Source organism: Ursus maritimus, unplaced genomic scaffold, assembly GCF_017311325.1.
Source record: "Ursus maritimus isolate PB19 unplaced genomic scaffold, ASM1731132v1 scaffold_14, whole genome shotgun sequence".
In the NCBI taxonomy this organism is placed as follows: domain Eukaryota; kingdom Metazoa; phylum Chordata; class Mammalia; order Carnivora; family Ursidae; genus Ursus; species Ursus maritimus.
In genome coordinates this window covers 26,444,903-26,460,806 of record NW_024423786.1, presented here as the reverse complement: position 1 = coordinate 26,460,806, position 15,904 = coordinate 26,444,903, and the positions used below count along the sequence as shown (strand labels likewise).

General features: G+C 44.3%; 1 protein-coding gene across 1 annotated transcript in view; it reads right to left on the bottom strand.

Moving 5' to 3' along the window:
• Positions 1 to 15,904, bottom strand: part of ADAMTS9 (ADAM metallopeptidase with thrombospondin type 1 motif 9) — a 155,999-nt gene that overhangs the window by 41,713 nt on the left and 98,382 nt on the right. Inside the window, exon 29 of the mRNA XM_040628590.1 lies at positions 1,650 to 1,817. Coding sequence (XP_040484524.1) covers positions 1,650 to 1,817 — 168 coding nt within the window. The remainder of the gene's footprint in view (positions 1 to 1,649; positions 1,818 to 15,904) is intronic.

Below are 15,904 nucleotides of genomic sequence, written 5' to 3'. Positions count from 1 at the left end.
AAGTAGAGGCCAAGGAACATAAAGAAAAGCAACAGAGCATGAAAGTCTACAAGAGGACAAGCTAATTAGTGCAGTATCTTCAATAATGTTAGCTGCAGGCTTATACATGAATTGAATAGCTTCCCAAATAAAAGGGCTGGAAGTTACAGAAGACAGCAGTCACTTAGACAAACCATTAAGGATGACCAGTATGAAACACTGCCTTGAAATCTAATCCCTTAGCGAAGCCAGAGGAGGAACTCACTCTGGTTGGCCACTGATACTTTGATTGTCGAATTAAAAAAGAAACAAAAACACACGTGAACATTATGAGAGAGGCCTTGTGAAAGACGAGGCTACTCTGCTAGGGAATGAAGCAGGTCGTGTCTTACATTTCCATGAAGTGGCCTGTGGCCGGGGGGGGGGCATGTGGGACAATGATGCCAGCTCAGGGCATTTAAGACAAACTCACATTTCTAGAGGAATTTTCCATTTGTCAGGTCGAAATGGAGAATTCCCAACTCCTCCCCATGTTAACACAGCCATCCAAAGCTTCTCTGAGGCTCCAGGCAATCAAAATGCGGGCTCTGAAAGAACCAAATCTAGAGCCCACCAACCTGGAACCAACTTTTCTATCGATTTTTGGGAACATCGGTATGGCTCTCTGCTGCACAGGAGAACCACAAGGTCAGTAAAAGCTCACAGAGGCCGATCAACGAGAGGAAGAGTAGCAGGAATGATTACGTCAAACTGCACCGTAATATTTTTAAGCAAGCACCTTCAACCAAGCTGAGAAGATGGACAAGCGTAGAGTGAAGAAATCAGCGTCAAGGCTTACATGTGAGAGACTTTGGTTCACACATCAATTGTTTATAGGTAAACAGAAGCTTCTAAAGTTCCTTGTTGAATACAACAGGGAAACTCTCTCACCCAGCTCCTGTCTAGATTACCAAATGTTCGGAATTAGTGGAATCTGACTATAACTGGTTTCTTGGGAACTTAACCCCCTTCCCCATCCGAGAGACACATCACATTCATCCAAACAAAATATTTCTCCTGAGAGCCTCTTAGATTTAAGACCTCTGAACTAAGTACTCGGGATTCATTATTGCATTAAATCCTCAGAAGAGCTATATGACGTCGGCTCGGGGAGGTGAAACAGATCACCCAGGGTCGCACAGCTAGAAACTGCGAGAGCACTTCTTCTGTCCCCCACCTCTGTCGTACAGAAGCAAACGAGCAGAGAGGTATTCACGAATACTTCATACTGACAGCCCTTTCTTGAAGCATCTGTACCCAGACCCAATTCCTGCCCAGTGGTCGGAGTCCAGCGTGCTGCAGTCAAGGATAGCTAGTGGTTGTTTACGTGGCAGAGGCCACTAAAAAACGCCGTCCACGAAGTACTGAAGGGCTTCTCTGGGCTAGATGTCTGACACCCACGTCCACTACTACTTAGACTCCAACCTTAGGAGTTATGCAAGGGCTGCATCCACTGGCCCAAGGTCTCCCAGCTAAGAAGCATGCTGACATAAGGAGTGTTCCCTTCCCCGTTGTCCCCAAGCTCCCCTCTGCCAAACCCCAACTGTGCCGAGAAACACGACCAACACGCCGGTGTCGGCCACGCGGCGGAAGGTAAGAAGGAAGCAGTCGTAAGGAGAAGCGTTGCTCACCTGACTCCAGGCGCCAGCCTTCCATTTGGGACATCTTCCTCCTCTGCACTTCCTGTGCCCATTTGGCTTAGCAAGGTGTTTACAGTAATCACTTTCTAAATGGCTTCCATCCTTTGCCATGCAGTAAACATTTCGTTGCTTATGCCCTCGACCACAAGAGACAGAACACTGAAATATAAAGCAATGGCAAGGTTGTTGTTGTGGGTTTTTTTTGTTTTTTTTTTTTTAAATCACATGGAGTTTGATAAAAACCTGAGTTGTGAGATGTTAAGATCGTATCTAACATGAGTCACCATCCCCCCGCTTTCCAGAGCCATTTTAGGTAATGTCTCAAGGTTCCCAATGGCAAGAAGGTAGCATTGGGGTGGGGGTGGGGGTGGGTGGGCAGGGGAAACATCTGTAACATTATAGCAGCAATCCTGCTTAGTATTTTGGGTCACTCAAGTGTGTGGGCAACTCCTGACACTTTAGGCCAAAAATAAAGCCAATAAACCAGAAATTACCGTGAAATTCTGATTTTAAGTCCTACTATGAATTCGTAAGGATTCCTGTAGCACATCTCACTTTATGCAATCTCTGATCAAGATTATTTCTTCAACAAAATGCCCTGTGATTCACTGATTTGGATAAAGGTGCATTTCCAAAATACAACTGTGTCCAATTTCCTAATTAAATGACTTAAAGGAACTCTTCTACCATTTTTCAGAGGATAAACTCTCATTTTCTCAGTCGTTGGGAAGGAGGTGAAAAAGCCACGTCAGAAACTGAAAGGTAAGCTAGCAGGTAAGTCTGTGCCAATTTGGGGAGGGAGGCATTACCTTTCAACTTTGATCTGCAAGTTCACTGAACTGTTTTAAATGTGACCTTGTCTGACCACATCTAAGAAACTTGACTTTGATTTCAGATTAGGTTTCTCAGAAAGGTTTAGGAATCAAAGTGCCCATGGAGTCAGGACAAAAATTTGATATGACGGCTTCTTGTAGAACAGGCAAGGGGCTGGCCCCAATGAGTGCACTGAGATATTCAACGTCCATTTGCCTCATTAGCGATTACAGAAGTCATTACCACTTGGATCATAAGTTTGCTGGCTCAGGTTTTCAAGACACATTATTTCCCAATATAACGTTCTTGACTTTTAGAGGGAAATGAGTTTAAGAATGAAGAACAAAATGTGAAAATGCAATGAAAACAGATTTCAAGTGTCATTTCCTTCTATTCTCTATTTCTTATTTCCCTCACTAACTCTGTGATTTTGTTAACTTACATTACCGAAGCGCCCTTTTATGCCTCATAGATAAACAGCGCCCCGTAAAACACGGAGCCGAATAGTCATCCAGCTGCTCTTACCAAGCATGTTCACAGTTCTATCGTTCATAAATGCGCCAGACACCTTCCTCTAATAAACACTAATCATTACAGACATGTCAATAGCAGCTAGTAGGTGATTTTGCAATATATATGTTAATAGGTTGGGCTTTGATTTTTTTACTTCAGGAAATGGAAACACTGCTGGTTTCATCTGAGCTCCATCTTATGAGAATATTATGATTTGAAGTTGTCATTCTGGAAATTTTTTTTTTTAAGAGTTATTTGTGAGAGAGGGAGTGGGGAGGTGGGAGAGAGAATCTTAAGCAGATTCTGCACTGAGCACAGAGCCTGACGTGAGGCTCGATCTCATGATCCTGAGATCACAACCTGAGCCGAAATCAAGAGTCGGATGCTTAACCGACTGCGCTACTCAGGCGCCCCTGGAAATCTTAATAGAGTGCCCAGTGTAGAAGGACGGAGACCAATTTAAATATTCACGCCAAAACAAGAAGAACCATCTTTCAACTTATAGTGTTTTCATGTATATAAAGCATTGGGACATAATTCTGGAAGGTTTTTAGAATGAAGCTCCTAGGGGCACCTGGGTGGCTCACTGGTTAAGCGTCCGTCTTTGGCTCAGGTCATGATCCTGAGGTCTTGGGATTGAGCCCCACATCGGGCTTCCTGCTCAGCCAGGAGTCTGCTTCTCCCTCTCCAACTGCCCCTATTCCCCACTCGTTCTCTCTCTCTCAAATATGTAAATAAAATCTTTAAAAAAAAATGAAATGAAGCTCTTAGAAATATTCCTACAAACCAATGGTCTAATGACTTGCACACAGAATAATCTCTACTGTTAGCAACTAATTTTAATATTTAGAAACTTTACTTTGACAGACAACAAAGGGGCTTGATTGGAATTTGGGATGAACTCATCTGTTCATTTAACAAACACTTGAGTGCCTACTAAGTTTCAAAAATATATGCAAAGGGCTGGGGACGCAGTGATAAGCAAAGTTGACTGTGCCCCGCCCTCATGGAGCTTCCAGGCCAGTGAGCGAGACCAATATTAACCACGTGTTGACAAAAATAAGCACACGCTTAGTCCTGGAGGTGAGTGCTCTGGGGGAAACAACCTGCAGTGGTGGCAGGAGGCCTCCTGAGGCCTCCCTCAGGGCCAGACCATGCAGAACTCATAGGTCATAATCATATATCTGGATTTGGAAAATCACTATAGAGTTTTAAATCAGGGCAAAATATGGTCTGATGTTTGCTTCAAAAATTCTACCCTGATTACTGAGTGGACAACGGATGGGAATCCAGCATGAATGGAAACGATACAACTGCTCAGGAAGGGACTGCATTAGTCCAGGCAAGAGGTGATGGGGATTCTTCCTCTTCTTTTTTTTTTTCAGAGGAAAAGAGAAGGGGGGAGGGGCAGGTGGAGAGGGAGAGAGAGAATTTTAAGCAGGCTCCATGCCCAGGGGAGAACCTGACATAAAGCTTGATCTTACAACCCTGAGATCATGACCTGAGCCAAAAACAAGAGTCTGATGCTTAACCGGCGGAGCCACCCAGGTGCCCTGGTGATGGCAATTGGAAATCGGGTGCAGAGTGCTAGGGTGGGGGAAGTTGGTGGATTTGAGACATACTTTTTTGTTGTTGTTGTTGTTAAAATTTTTATTTATTTATTTGACAGACAGCCAGCCAGATAGGGAACACAAGCAGGGGGAGTGGGAGAGGAAGAAGCAGGCTTCCAGCAGAGGAGCCTGATATGGGGCTCGATCCCAGAACGCCGGGACCATGCCCTGAGCCGAAGGCAGACGCCCAACAACTGTGCCACCCAGGCGCCCCTAAGACATACTTTTTTGAGGTGGGAATTGTGGATCAGCTGTGGGGTGCAGGGGAGAAAGCAGACTCAGGAAGGACTACCAGGTTTGCAGTATGGGCAACGGGAGAGCGATGACATTTATAGGGATGGGAAAACAGCACTGGGAGTCAAGGATGTATTTACTTCTAGGAAACAGACTGAACTCAAAAGCTATGGATTCATGGGTACAAACAGGTGCTTCATTAGGGTGAAGAAACAGGCATATCTGTAAACAGACGAACATGGGTGAACTTACGGAAAATCTACCCAAAGTGATAGTCATTTCAATCTATAAGTAGCACAAACAAGTTATCCTTTAATATGAAGGGGGAAAAAAGAGTTGATGGAAATAATGATTCAGTAATCTGTCGTGGCATCGGCGGGACCGTCTAAAAGGAGGCAGCAGTCTAAAGAGGCAGAATTAGAAAAGGCACAGCATTCTCACATTCATTCATGTGCCAGGCACTGCTCTAAGACTGTATGTGCATTATCTCATTGAATCATCCCAATAACCACAGAGATAGGTACTAGGATTGGAGACAACTGGTGTTTCCAAACTGGAGTAACCACAATGCTTACTATATACCTCTCCGCTCCATAATTCCAACACAAGCAGATAGATATCTGTTGAGAACAATAAAAGCACAAGGAAAACAGTTGAATGATCACCATCATCACTGATAATAATTCATCTGAGGGGCACTACTGGTGTAACCAACATCTATTGCCCGTGAAATGAAAACGAATGAAGTAGTTTCCAAATCTGATGCCTTAGCATCTGGTCAACATCTAGAGAAGCTGCATCCCACCCATTCCTCTGGGCCTTTTTCTTATTTGGGGATTTGAATGGAACCGACTTGGAAAAACAGAACGCCATACTTCAGCATGACTCACTACCCATATTATTTGCCTAAAATTAAGATCTAAAAGTGATAAGGAAATTCTCAAGGTAACTAATCATAAAAAACACTTTTCATTTCATGCTTTCTAACTGACCAATGAAGAGAAGCAGCTGCTTGTGGAAATTTTCATATCTAACAGGTTCATTAGTGGGTCTATTATGGTTTCCTAAAGAAGCTGTCATTTTGATAATCAAATAAACACGGGTTGCAGTGCTTATATTCAGAGGGAAATTTCCATCTGATCATTTCCAGCTTTTTCCGGGCACTGACTTTTGCATCGATGTGTGTCACTAAGATATGATAGTTAAATTCGGTGCCTCACCTAGTGTGTGCTGTTTACTGGCTACATATCTGAGGGTTCTTGGAAGGTGGAATGTTTAAGTTCTTAAATGTGCAGCCAAAATAGCCTCAAAGCTGCCCATTGGACTGTGATGTTTGTTCCTTTGGAGAAACAACCCAGCCTGCTTAAGAGAACACTTTTCCCCCAGCTTTGCACGACACTCCCAAACAATGTGGTGTAATCTCTGCTTGGTACTTAGAAACATCAAGGTCAGTATCCCAAATGCCTGCCCTTTGGGGCTTTTGTTTCTGTGAGGCCATTCACAGGGGATGTTTAATGTGAAGCTTTGTTCAGCTGCTGCCCTAACACTTTCCACTAACTAAGGTCTAAGAGTTTGAAATCCTCACATTTCAACTCATCTGGTGGAAATGACACTCAAGGCACGGGCAGCCTGCTCGTAATCTCTACCGAGGGCTCTCTCTTGAGGGGTAGCTCTAGTTATGGTGAACCTCGGGGTCCGGTGTGCTGCCCCTGGCATCAGGGATGCCCTGCATCGGTCCTTTCACTAATACGGTGGTCCGTGGTCTCTCAGACATCAAGAAGCCAGCAAACCACCCCAGTGCGTCTGCTTGGATAAGAAGGGCTGAGGACCTAGAAAGAATGAGACTCCTGAGTTGCCAAGGCAACTGCGAACCCGGACATCCGTATGAAGATGGAAGAGTACATGGTAAGGACACCATAAGGAACTAAGAAGGAATAAGAAGGGGAGGGTGGCAGTCAGGGACGCACACAGAATTTGGCCAGATGGAAGCTTCTCGATGGGGCTGGGTGATGCTGGGGCTTAGAGGAAGCAACAGAGGGGCCAGGGTATAGATCGGGGCTGCCCAGTTATAGCAGATGCTCACTACATAGGGGTTAACGGATGGTCCAGGAGAACAGCCCGAGCAGAATGTCTGGCCCTGTTCTGTATATCTAGGTGATTTCCAGCTCCAAGGGACCTAGGACACATGAAATTCCGTTTATGTGCCATGTGTGATGGAGGATGCTGGTCAACTAGTCCATATTTCCAACCACAGGACTGCCTGCCAGCAGGTTAGAAATAAGGAAGAAGTGAAAGGCCAAGAGGAAGGACACATGCTGCAAGCCATTACCAAATTAAGTCAAGATTCTATTGACGGAAGGATTTTTGACAAGCGGGTAGCTTACCATCACTCTGAGGCCAGTGAGCAGATTTCAGTTTTGAGAGAGGGCACTGTACTAATCCTTAGTTGCCTTGCCCTTGCGATCCCATAAAATATGAAAGTCACATCCCACGCCCTTCATTTAAAAAATGTTTGGTTGAATCTTTTACTAACAACAGCTCTTTCTGATTCCATTCTCATTTTGCTTTGTTTAACAAAACATAAAGTCACGCCTCGCCTGAAAAGCAGGCTGTCAGCAAGGACGCGAGGCTTGCAGCCAAGGTGCAGGACTGCCTTTGCCAATTACGGTGATGAATGAAGTGGGCGTGCAGGAGCGGCACACGATCAGGAGGCACAAGCAGCCCGCACACACGGGCCCACCCAAGCCAGAATGACGGCACGCGGATATGGACTGAGGGGTCAGAGTACCAACGCGGCTCAGCGTGGGGTCTGCGAAAGCACGTGGGCTTGCCACACAGGAAAAAGACAGTAGCTGCCACCCACACGTGTTTCTGTGTTGCCGTCCACACTGGAGGCAGCCAGCAAATAATTACAGGATGGAATGAACACATGAAATCCGTAGCGGTCACAGAAGTGTGCTAGAAACCAAACGTCATGTTTTCCCTAAATGTCACAAAGAAAGAACCACGTGGAATCTGACCCACAGTGGGAATACTCAACGGATTTGGCACAAGGTATTTAGATTCAAAAAGGCCACCCCAGGACCCCTCTTTCAGTTGGAACAGAACTACTGGAAATCACACCAGCTACGTTCTATTGAACCGTTATGGTGAATAGAAAACTAAGCGGAAGGACACTGGCTTCTGTCATTTAATCCCAACAGCAACCTTGCGACTTAGATACTATTAGGATTCCTTTTTCCAGACAAGGAGAACCAAAGACGTGATGTTACTTGCCCAGGGTCCCAGAGCCAGGAAGCAACAGAGTTAGTCTCCAAATACCGCACATCCTCGGCTCCAGAAACAGCACTTTCTTCCTTAAGCTATACTGAAGAAAGGCCTTGGTTAAGAAAACAAGCTGTTCACCTCGGCTCAACCAAGGCAACAACAAAAAGCAAAGACCTCAAGGAAATGTCTCTTGAGACTATTCTAGAGGCCTCTGATTTCTCAGTCGCTCCGGAAGATAGTACCTACACAATGTTAGTCTTTCTGACTTTATTTCCTTTCTTCACAGCATCTTTAAGACACTTAGAGCGCAACTATACAATCACATAAATAAAGGGCCGGATTTCCCTTTGGCTGAGGCCACACCCTAATTTTCTCCTGGCCACTTTTCAGGGTTTCTTCACCCTATGGGGCCTGCCTGATGCCACATGGTGAATGACAGCTTCTGCTCACTGGTGAATGGCTCTTTGCATGGTCATGAATGGAAGGCTGCGGGTTGTCGATTTGGGCCTGCCAATTCTCCGGGGACTAATCTCTCAAATGTGTGAGCTACAAGGCATCTCCAAGATGGTTCAGTCCATCTATTTACCTTATAAATTCAACACTAAAGAATAGGAGACATGGCGTCCTCCTGGTCACACAGCAAGGAAGGAGTAAATGCCGGGTTAGGACGCTGAGTACCTGTACCCAGCACAGAACAGTATCCCCCTGGGGACTTGTGGCCAAGTACTGGTGTTCTTTGCGTTGCTCAGGAACCATGGCTAACCAGTCATCCCGATTCTTCCCAAGTTAGTCATGCTCACAAAGGACTAGCATGATCAACAGGGACTAGCAAGGCAGGCATCGATTCTACCACCTCTGGCCCTGACGGATGGCAGACACGCATATGAACAAGAGTGAGTGTAACAACCTCCTGTACCAGATGCCAGCGAGGAACAAATTCCAAGAGGTGGGCAGGCGTGAGTGCCAGCGCAGGAAACAAAGGTCCCTGCTTGTCTTCACCTTCCTCTAAAACACAGCATTTCAAGGCGCACGTTACGGACTCAGTCCTAGGCTGACACGCTGTCTGCCGTTTTACTTTGGTGCCATCGGGGGCAAATGACTTCATGTTTCTCAGCTCAGATTTGTTCTCTGTAAAACGGGGACCACAGCACTGTCTACACTTAACAGACTTGTGCCACAGTTAAGTGGGACACTGGATACAGCCAGAGCTCTTGGTGTTCTGAACGAACGATGTAAAAATACACGTTCACTGTCGCCACCGCTACTACTTCTATTCAGTGGAGTCTTTCAAACCATCTCCCAACATGTGGATAGAAAGGTATTTTTTTTTTTTTTAATCTATGTTAATTGATGGAGTCCCTGAGATTAGCATTCTCACACAGACATTCGCTGAGTGAAGGAGGGACTTTGGCAAAATCTCACTTGTGCGAACGGGTGAAGGGGTTTCCTCTCTAAAGGTCATAGAACAATCCACAGAGCAGACATAAATGTTGAAGATTCCTCCTCTTCTGTAGTACCCTTTTCACTCTTTTCAACTATTCCTTATTTAATACAGTCTCCCTGGCCACAGAAGACAGGAAGGCGAGTAAGAAAAAGAAAGACCCCACATCTGAATGCTATGTCTTTTTTCTACTCCACTGTTTCCTGCTCACACGTATTATCTCAAGAACTACTTATGTTTCTCGTTTGCTTCTTGTGAGGTTATTCCTTCAATGTCCTGAAACACAGCCTCCACACCAGTGACCACCATTACTGAACAGCCGGGCCCTCCCTTCCCTGCTCTGCTCAGCTGTGCCATGACAGTAGTCACACTCCTTTGTGACCTGCTGGGTGTGAGCGCAGTGAGGGCTTCTCACAACACAAGAATGGCTCCGGATGGGGGGCACTGGGGAACCAGAAGGACTGGGGCAGGAGAGAGAGCTCTGGCAGGAAACAAGGGCTGTGACTTCAGGGCGTAAAGCCAATGTTGACAGGTCTGCCTGATGGCTGTTTACTTCCAGGACCACCATGGCACTTATTACCATGAAAAGGAGCTGAGAAAGCAGGAGATTGGCAGGGAACACCAGGGAAGAAAGCAGATGCAGGAGTCACGGTCATCCCAGCCGGATGGGGCATTAGGCCACCCTTCTATCCCCGTTGCCCCCAACACCGACAGCCTTTGCAATACTACAAAGGTCTAAGACTGTGGGAGAAAAGGCACTAAGATTCACATGTCAGAGCTTGGAGCATGCTTAAAGGCTGCTGTCAATATGATAGCCACGTAGGTGGCCCTGCCTATGCCTCACTCAGGGGATGGCAGGGCCACACCAATATGAGGACACGGTAGGAAGGGCTCGTGCCCTCCACCTCCCATTCCTCCCAAGAATGATGAGGCACGGGGCTCTCCAGCTGCCCCCTCCCTACCTCATAACGTAACAACTTCATATGAGAGGAGGGGACATGAATATTCACATTAAATAGAACAGCGTATGGAATTAGCTATGCAAATTGTGAAACCCAAATTGAGGTTCTTTTTGTTCTGCAAGAATGTTTAAGTATTACGATGTTTCTCCCCATCAAGACAAAAACCAAAAACCAAGACAATCTGCAAAACCAACACCGGGTGAATTTTATCATGGCCACATCCTGTGGTCCCCCCAGGAATCCAAGGCATAGTACATCACCCTGCCCTGTATTCCCTAATGTGCCCTCTGATCCCCCATTTCCAAGCACACTGACTATTTTGACTCTTTGTAACCTGACTTCAGCAGAATAATGATACTGGCATCTTTCAGGAAAGAGTTGACGATGGTGCAAGGACCCACGCTCTGGGCTTGCCACAGGATTTTTCATGAAGGCAGTCTGGAAGACAGGGGTATAGTGGGTGAGATATTTGTGCCAGCTGTTGCAAAGGTGAGTAATTGGTGGAAAAGCTATGGCTGAGGGACAGGTGACCAGAACTTCTTGGCACTCTGAAGGCAGACCATGACAGAGGCTGCCTGGAGATGTCATTCTGCCAGAAGATGACCGTGTTTGGGGACACCCCCTCATGACTTATGCTAGTGTCACAGATGGCCAGGAACAGACCTGGGAAGCTTAAGTCACCTTTGGGAATGCTTCCATGGAAAAGCAATCCATGCGGGTTCTCTACCTAACCAACGTCCAGCCCTTAAACTTCTTCCTCTTCCCAAAGAACTAGTCTATCTGCCTTTATTCATTTAAAAGACACCAGGACAAAGTTCATGTAATTGCCTCTCCCAGTCCTGCTTTCTCTGTGTATCAGGACCTTCCTCCACTGGCTTGGTGTGAAAGCAACATATTTACATGCCAACATGTCAAACATCTTACACTGAAAAATTTACAGTTTTTTTTTTGGGGGGGGGTAGTTTATGTAATTAATTTGCTTTTGGGTGGATATGAATACTACTTAAAAACTGAGATGTGCATACGTATTTAAGTCTGTATCCAGAGAAACAGATCTCAGCAGAAGGGAAAAGGGTCATCTTAACCATTATTGAATTAGACGCTCATCCTCCAGCTTCGCATTGCTCTACTGGGAGTTCAGATAGGACCAAGCTGCTGTCAACAGACACTGTTTGTCCTTGAGGCTTTTCTTGTCTTCCCTTTCTGCTTACCACTTAGTAAAGAAATGGTTCAAAATACCATTACGAAAGGATGAGACAAGAAATAAAAGCAGCTAAAATGTAAATGGCTAGAACATGAAACACTTGGCATTAGAAAGGGCTAAAAATTAGGTTGATGGTGATGTGTGAATTTAAATTATTCCAGAACTATTCTGAGATCTACTCAAACAGAAACCCAAGGGTTGGGGCAGAAGAGGGTGGTAGTTACAAACTTGGTTTTGGAATCATTCAGACTGGGTTTGACCAGTAGTATCTCTTCTTTTGTGATCCTACGCAAAATGCTTAACCGTGGCAAACGTCTCTTTCCAATTCTGCTCAACAACGGCATGAAATGATGGTGAAGAAGCATCTCAAACTTAACATGTCCAAAGCATAAGCCCTGGTCCTCTTCCACAAGCCCCTCCTTCCTATAGCCAGTCCTCTTCATTTCAGTCAATGGAAACTCCATCCTTCTGCTTATTCTGTGCACAACAATTGGAGTCATTGCAACTCCTCTCTTTCTCTCATACCCCATATCCAAACTCTCAGCTAATTCTTAGGTACTTCTTTAAAAATACATCGGATTCCCACCAATTCTCACCACTTCCACTGTGAAATCTGAGCCATTCACTCATGGTCTTCTTCCATCTGACTCACTGCAATGGTTTTCCTAATGGTCTCCCTGTTTCTACCTTTGTGCCTCCCATAGCTTCCTCCAAATTCAGAAGCTAGAGTCAGTCTTTTAAAACAAATTCATGTTCCTACTCAACTTTCCTCCCCACAATAGCTTCCTACCTCATTGAGCGAAAGCAAAAATCCTTCCAACAGCCTAACCCTTCCTTTCCTATCCCATGATTTACCCCCATATTCCTTTCCCTCAGTTTCACTTCTAATTTCATATCCTACCATCCACCCCCTCTAATTCAGCCATGCTGGCCTCCTTGCTATTGCTAAGATGTGCCTGGCATACTCCTGTCTCTGGGTCTTAACCCGGAATACTCTTCTTCTAGATATCCAATGTGGCTTGCTTTTGTACTTTCCTATATCTCTGTTCAAACGTCACCTTCTTAATGGAGACCTACCTGACTTCCTTAGATGTACGGTTCCCATCCCCTCTTCCATGTTATTTTTTTATCCCTCTTCTCTAAGAATTTTTGTCTGTTCTGTTCACTGCCGTATCCCCAATGGCTAGAGTAGTGACTGGCTTACAGAAAACATTCAAATTCGGAATACGCAAGTGAATACATGAATGAGTGAATGAACAGCATCTCAAAGAACCTAGAGCCACCTGTCTCACAAGAATGTTTAAGGGTTAAGCAAGCATCCTGCACAACGCTCAGTTCATTGTAGGGACCAAAGAAATAACTATCATTCTGTCCTATTTCCTGTGTCTGTTCAGTCCAAAACTGGCTAAGTACTCTTGAGGTTAAATGTTTAATTCATAATTACAGAACTAAATACTGCACAGGGGAGACCTAAAAGGAAGATTATCTGAAGATATAAGACTAATTGACAACAAATGGCAGAAGCAGAGAACTCAGAATACTACTCTGCCCTGCAAAGGCAAGACTATTGTTGAAAATTGGCTCTAAGCCATTGAGACCATGAGTCATGTAATGTTGTTTCTCCTCCCCAAAGATGTCACCTTAGAATGATATATGGAACTTTACATCAAAATCTAGGGATGTACTGTATGGTGACTAACATAATACAATAAACAATTATTATTAAAAAAATGATACTTTTCCCAGATAGAAAAATATAAACATATGGACTGAAAATAAACTATAAAGAAATGTATGGGCACCAATGGGGTCTACATAGGTTGGGTATTTTCTCTCTCTATGCTGGCTAGAAACATCAAAAAGTAAAAAACTGAAGATTCTCACTGCTGCTCCAGAACAGTGTCTCGGTTTGATCCTGTTTTTTTTTTTTCTTAAGTTTCGCTTAAGAAAAGGCTCTCAAAGTATAGGATATCCAGGGCTGCAAAACCAGTATCAAGCCTGAGATTTTGTAACTGTAGAGTGATTGATAGAAATGAATCGTTGCTACCCTCCTGTCCCCTCTAAAATTAGTGACCACAAGGCTCTCTATTAGGGTAATGGTTACTCAGGTATTCAGGATCGGGTTGGGTAGAGAAAGATCTAGTTTTCTTAGTCCAGCAGACTTTTCCTTAAAAATGTACCAATTCTCTTCATACTAGGGTGCTGTATGATGGCGTGGGGGGGAAGCCGGGTCCTTTCAGAGCACTGGTTGGGGAATTCTGGGTGACCAAGCCTAATTTCTGAGTTCCCTTGAAAACTATTCAAAACCAAGTGAATTGTTAAAATTGTTCTGTTTAAAAATGCAAATATTCAGCTCCCTCCCACTTCTGATAAGTAAAGTAAACAAAACTGGGGACCTGGCTGAAAACCCTTGGAAAACACTCAGTTACTAAGGACTCAGCTTCAGTAGCTTTTAAAAAGCAGAGGAGAGCTACACTGGTTTCCACTTGGGCAAGAGCTTGTTTCTTTCATGTGTCACAAATCAAAATCAGTATTTCTAGAAATTCTGAAAGCCCTACCGAGAGAGACAGTGGGAAAGTATGGAGCTTGGGAGTCAGTCAGGTCTGGCTTCAAGAATTACTGACCACTGGGAAACTTACTTGCCCTCTGACAGCTCAGTTTTCCACCTGTACTATGGACATAACAAGGTCGATTTTGCAAAAATTTTATGAGGATTGGCAATAATGCATACAAAGCATCAGGCCAAGGGCTGGCTCACTGAAATGTTCAGCAAATGGGGGTCTTTGCTATTATTTCTCAACTTCCAGCCAAATTATATAATTATAATTAGGTTTATAATTCAGGTTATAATTAAGTAAAAGGCAAACATCAGTTTCTATTTTAAAGTGGTTTTTAGTCCACAGTTAGTCTATTGGAAATTTAAGGTCCTGGAAATTTAATTCTGGAAGGTGGCATTCTCTTGCCTTACGGAGAACCATCTCTTCTAAATTGGGCACCAGTGTACTTATCTTCTAATAACATTTTCTGTGGTCTTCCATCAAAAAAAAAAAAAAAACAAACTTTAATCATTGTGGGACAAATCCAATATTTCATTAGCACTTAGGTCCTGCCACAAAACTTCTGAGGTTGATGACAGTGTCTTGGGGTTATTTTGCTTGCTTTTCCTCTACTGATGAGTTTCTCTGGTCCAAAAACTTTGGAGTCACCGCTAGCGTTTATGGGGCCATTGTTAGTGACCTTTTGGAAAGAGAAGTATTGAGATTGATTTTCATTCTAGGGCCAGGAGATGCATCATCTCAAACGTTCTCTGACCCACTCTTGTCAGAGCTGAGCCTGCTATCCTGAGGGTATATACGTATGTGCACGCGGCAGGTCGCAGTCAGCAAATATATAGCATTTGCCTCCCGCTAAAGCAGGAAAGATTTGCAAAGTGGAAAAGGGAAGGTGTGGAGAGCTAGCGCTTCAGAAACTTTCCTTCTCCGAAGCTCATGTACTGAAAAGCCAATTTAATGCCACATGTCTGGAGAAACTGATTGCCTACATATGACTTCCTCTTAAGGATTAAAAAAACCAGTGGGAAATAATTGACAGAATAGATGGTGAAAACCTGGCGATCTCTACAACATAACAGTTCTTCCCAGAAAGGAGAAAGGAACAATTTTATAATCTTGAAGACTTCTCTGACTTAAAAAGAAAATGGGAATTTGGTATCAAACACATTAAGGAAATGCTGCAGATTCTACCCACCTAATGCCCATTAGAATATGGAAAGAAAAGTTCTGCTGTAGGAAATCCATACAACTACAGGGAGGAGGTGATGTTACCCCTCAGCGGAGGTGGCAATGTTTGAAGACATTTTTGGTTATTAAAACCAAGGGGATATATTATTGGCATCCAGTGGGTAGAGGTTAAGGTTGCTGCTAAACTTCTTACAAGGCAGAGACCAGCCCCCCAGCAAAGAATTACCTGGTCTCAAATGTCAACAGCGCTGAGACTGGGATATCCTGATTCTACCTCTTTACAACCCATGAAATACTTTCTGTACCACTGCCTTAGTCTCCAATCAAACACACAGTCTGCCACTTCCCAGATAAAATGCAAACTAGGAATTCATCCTACCTTTAAAAAGTATCCAAAATAAAAACCTAAATATTCAACTCTGACACCAATTCCTCCAGCTGGACCATTACATATGCACAAAT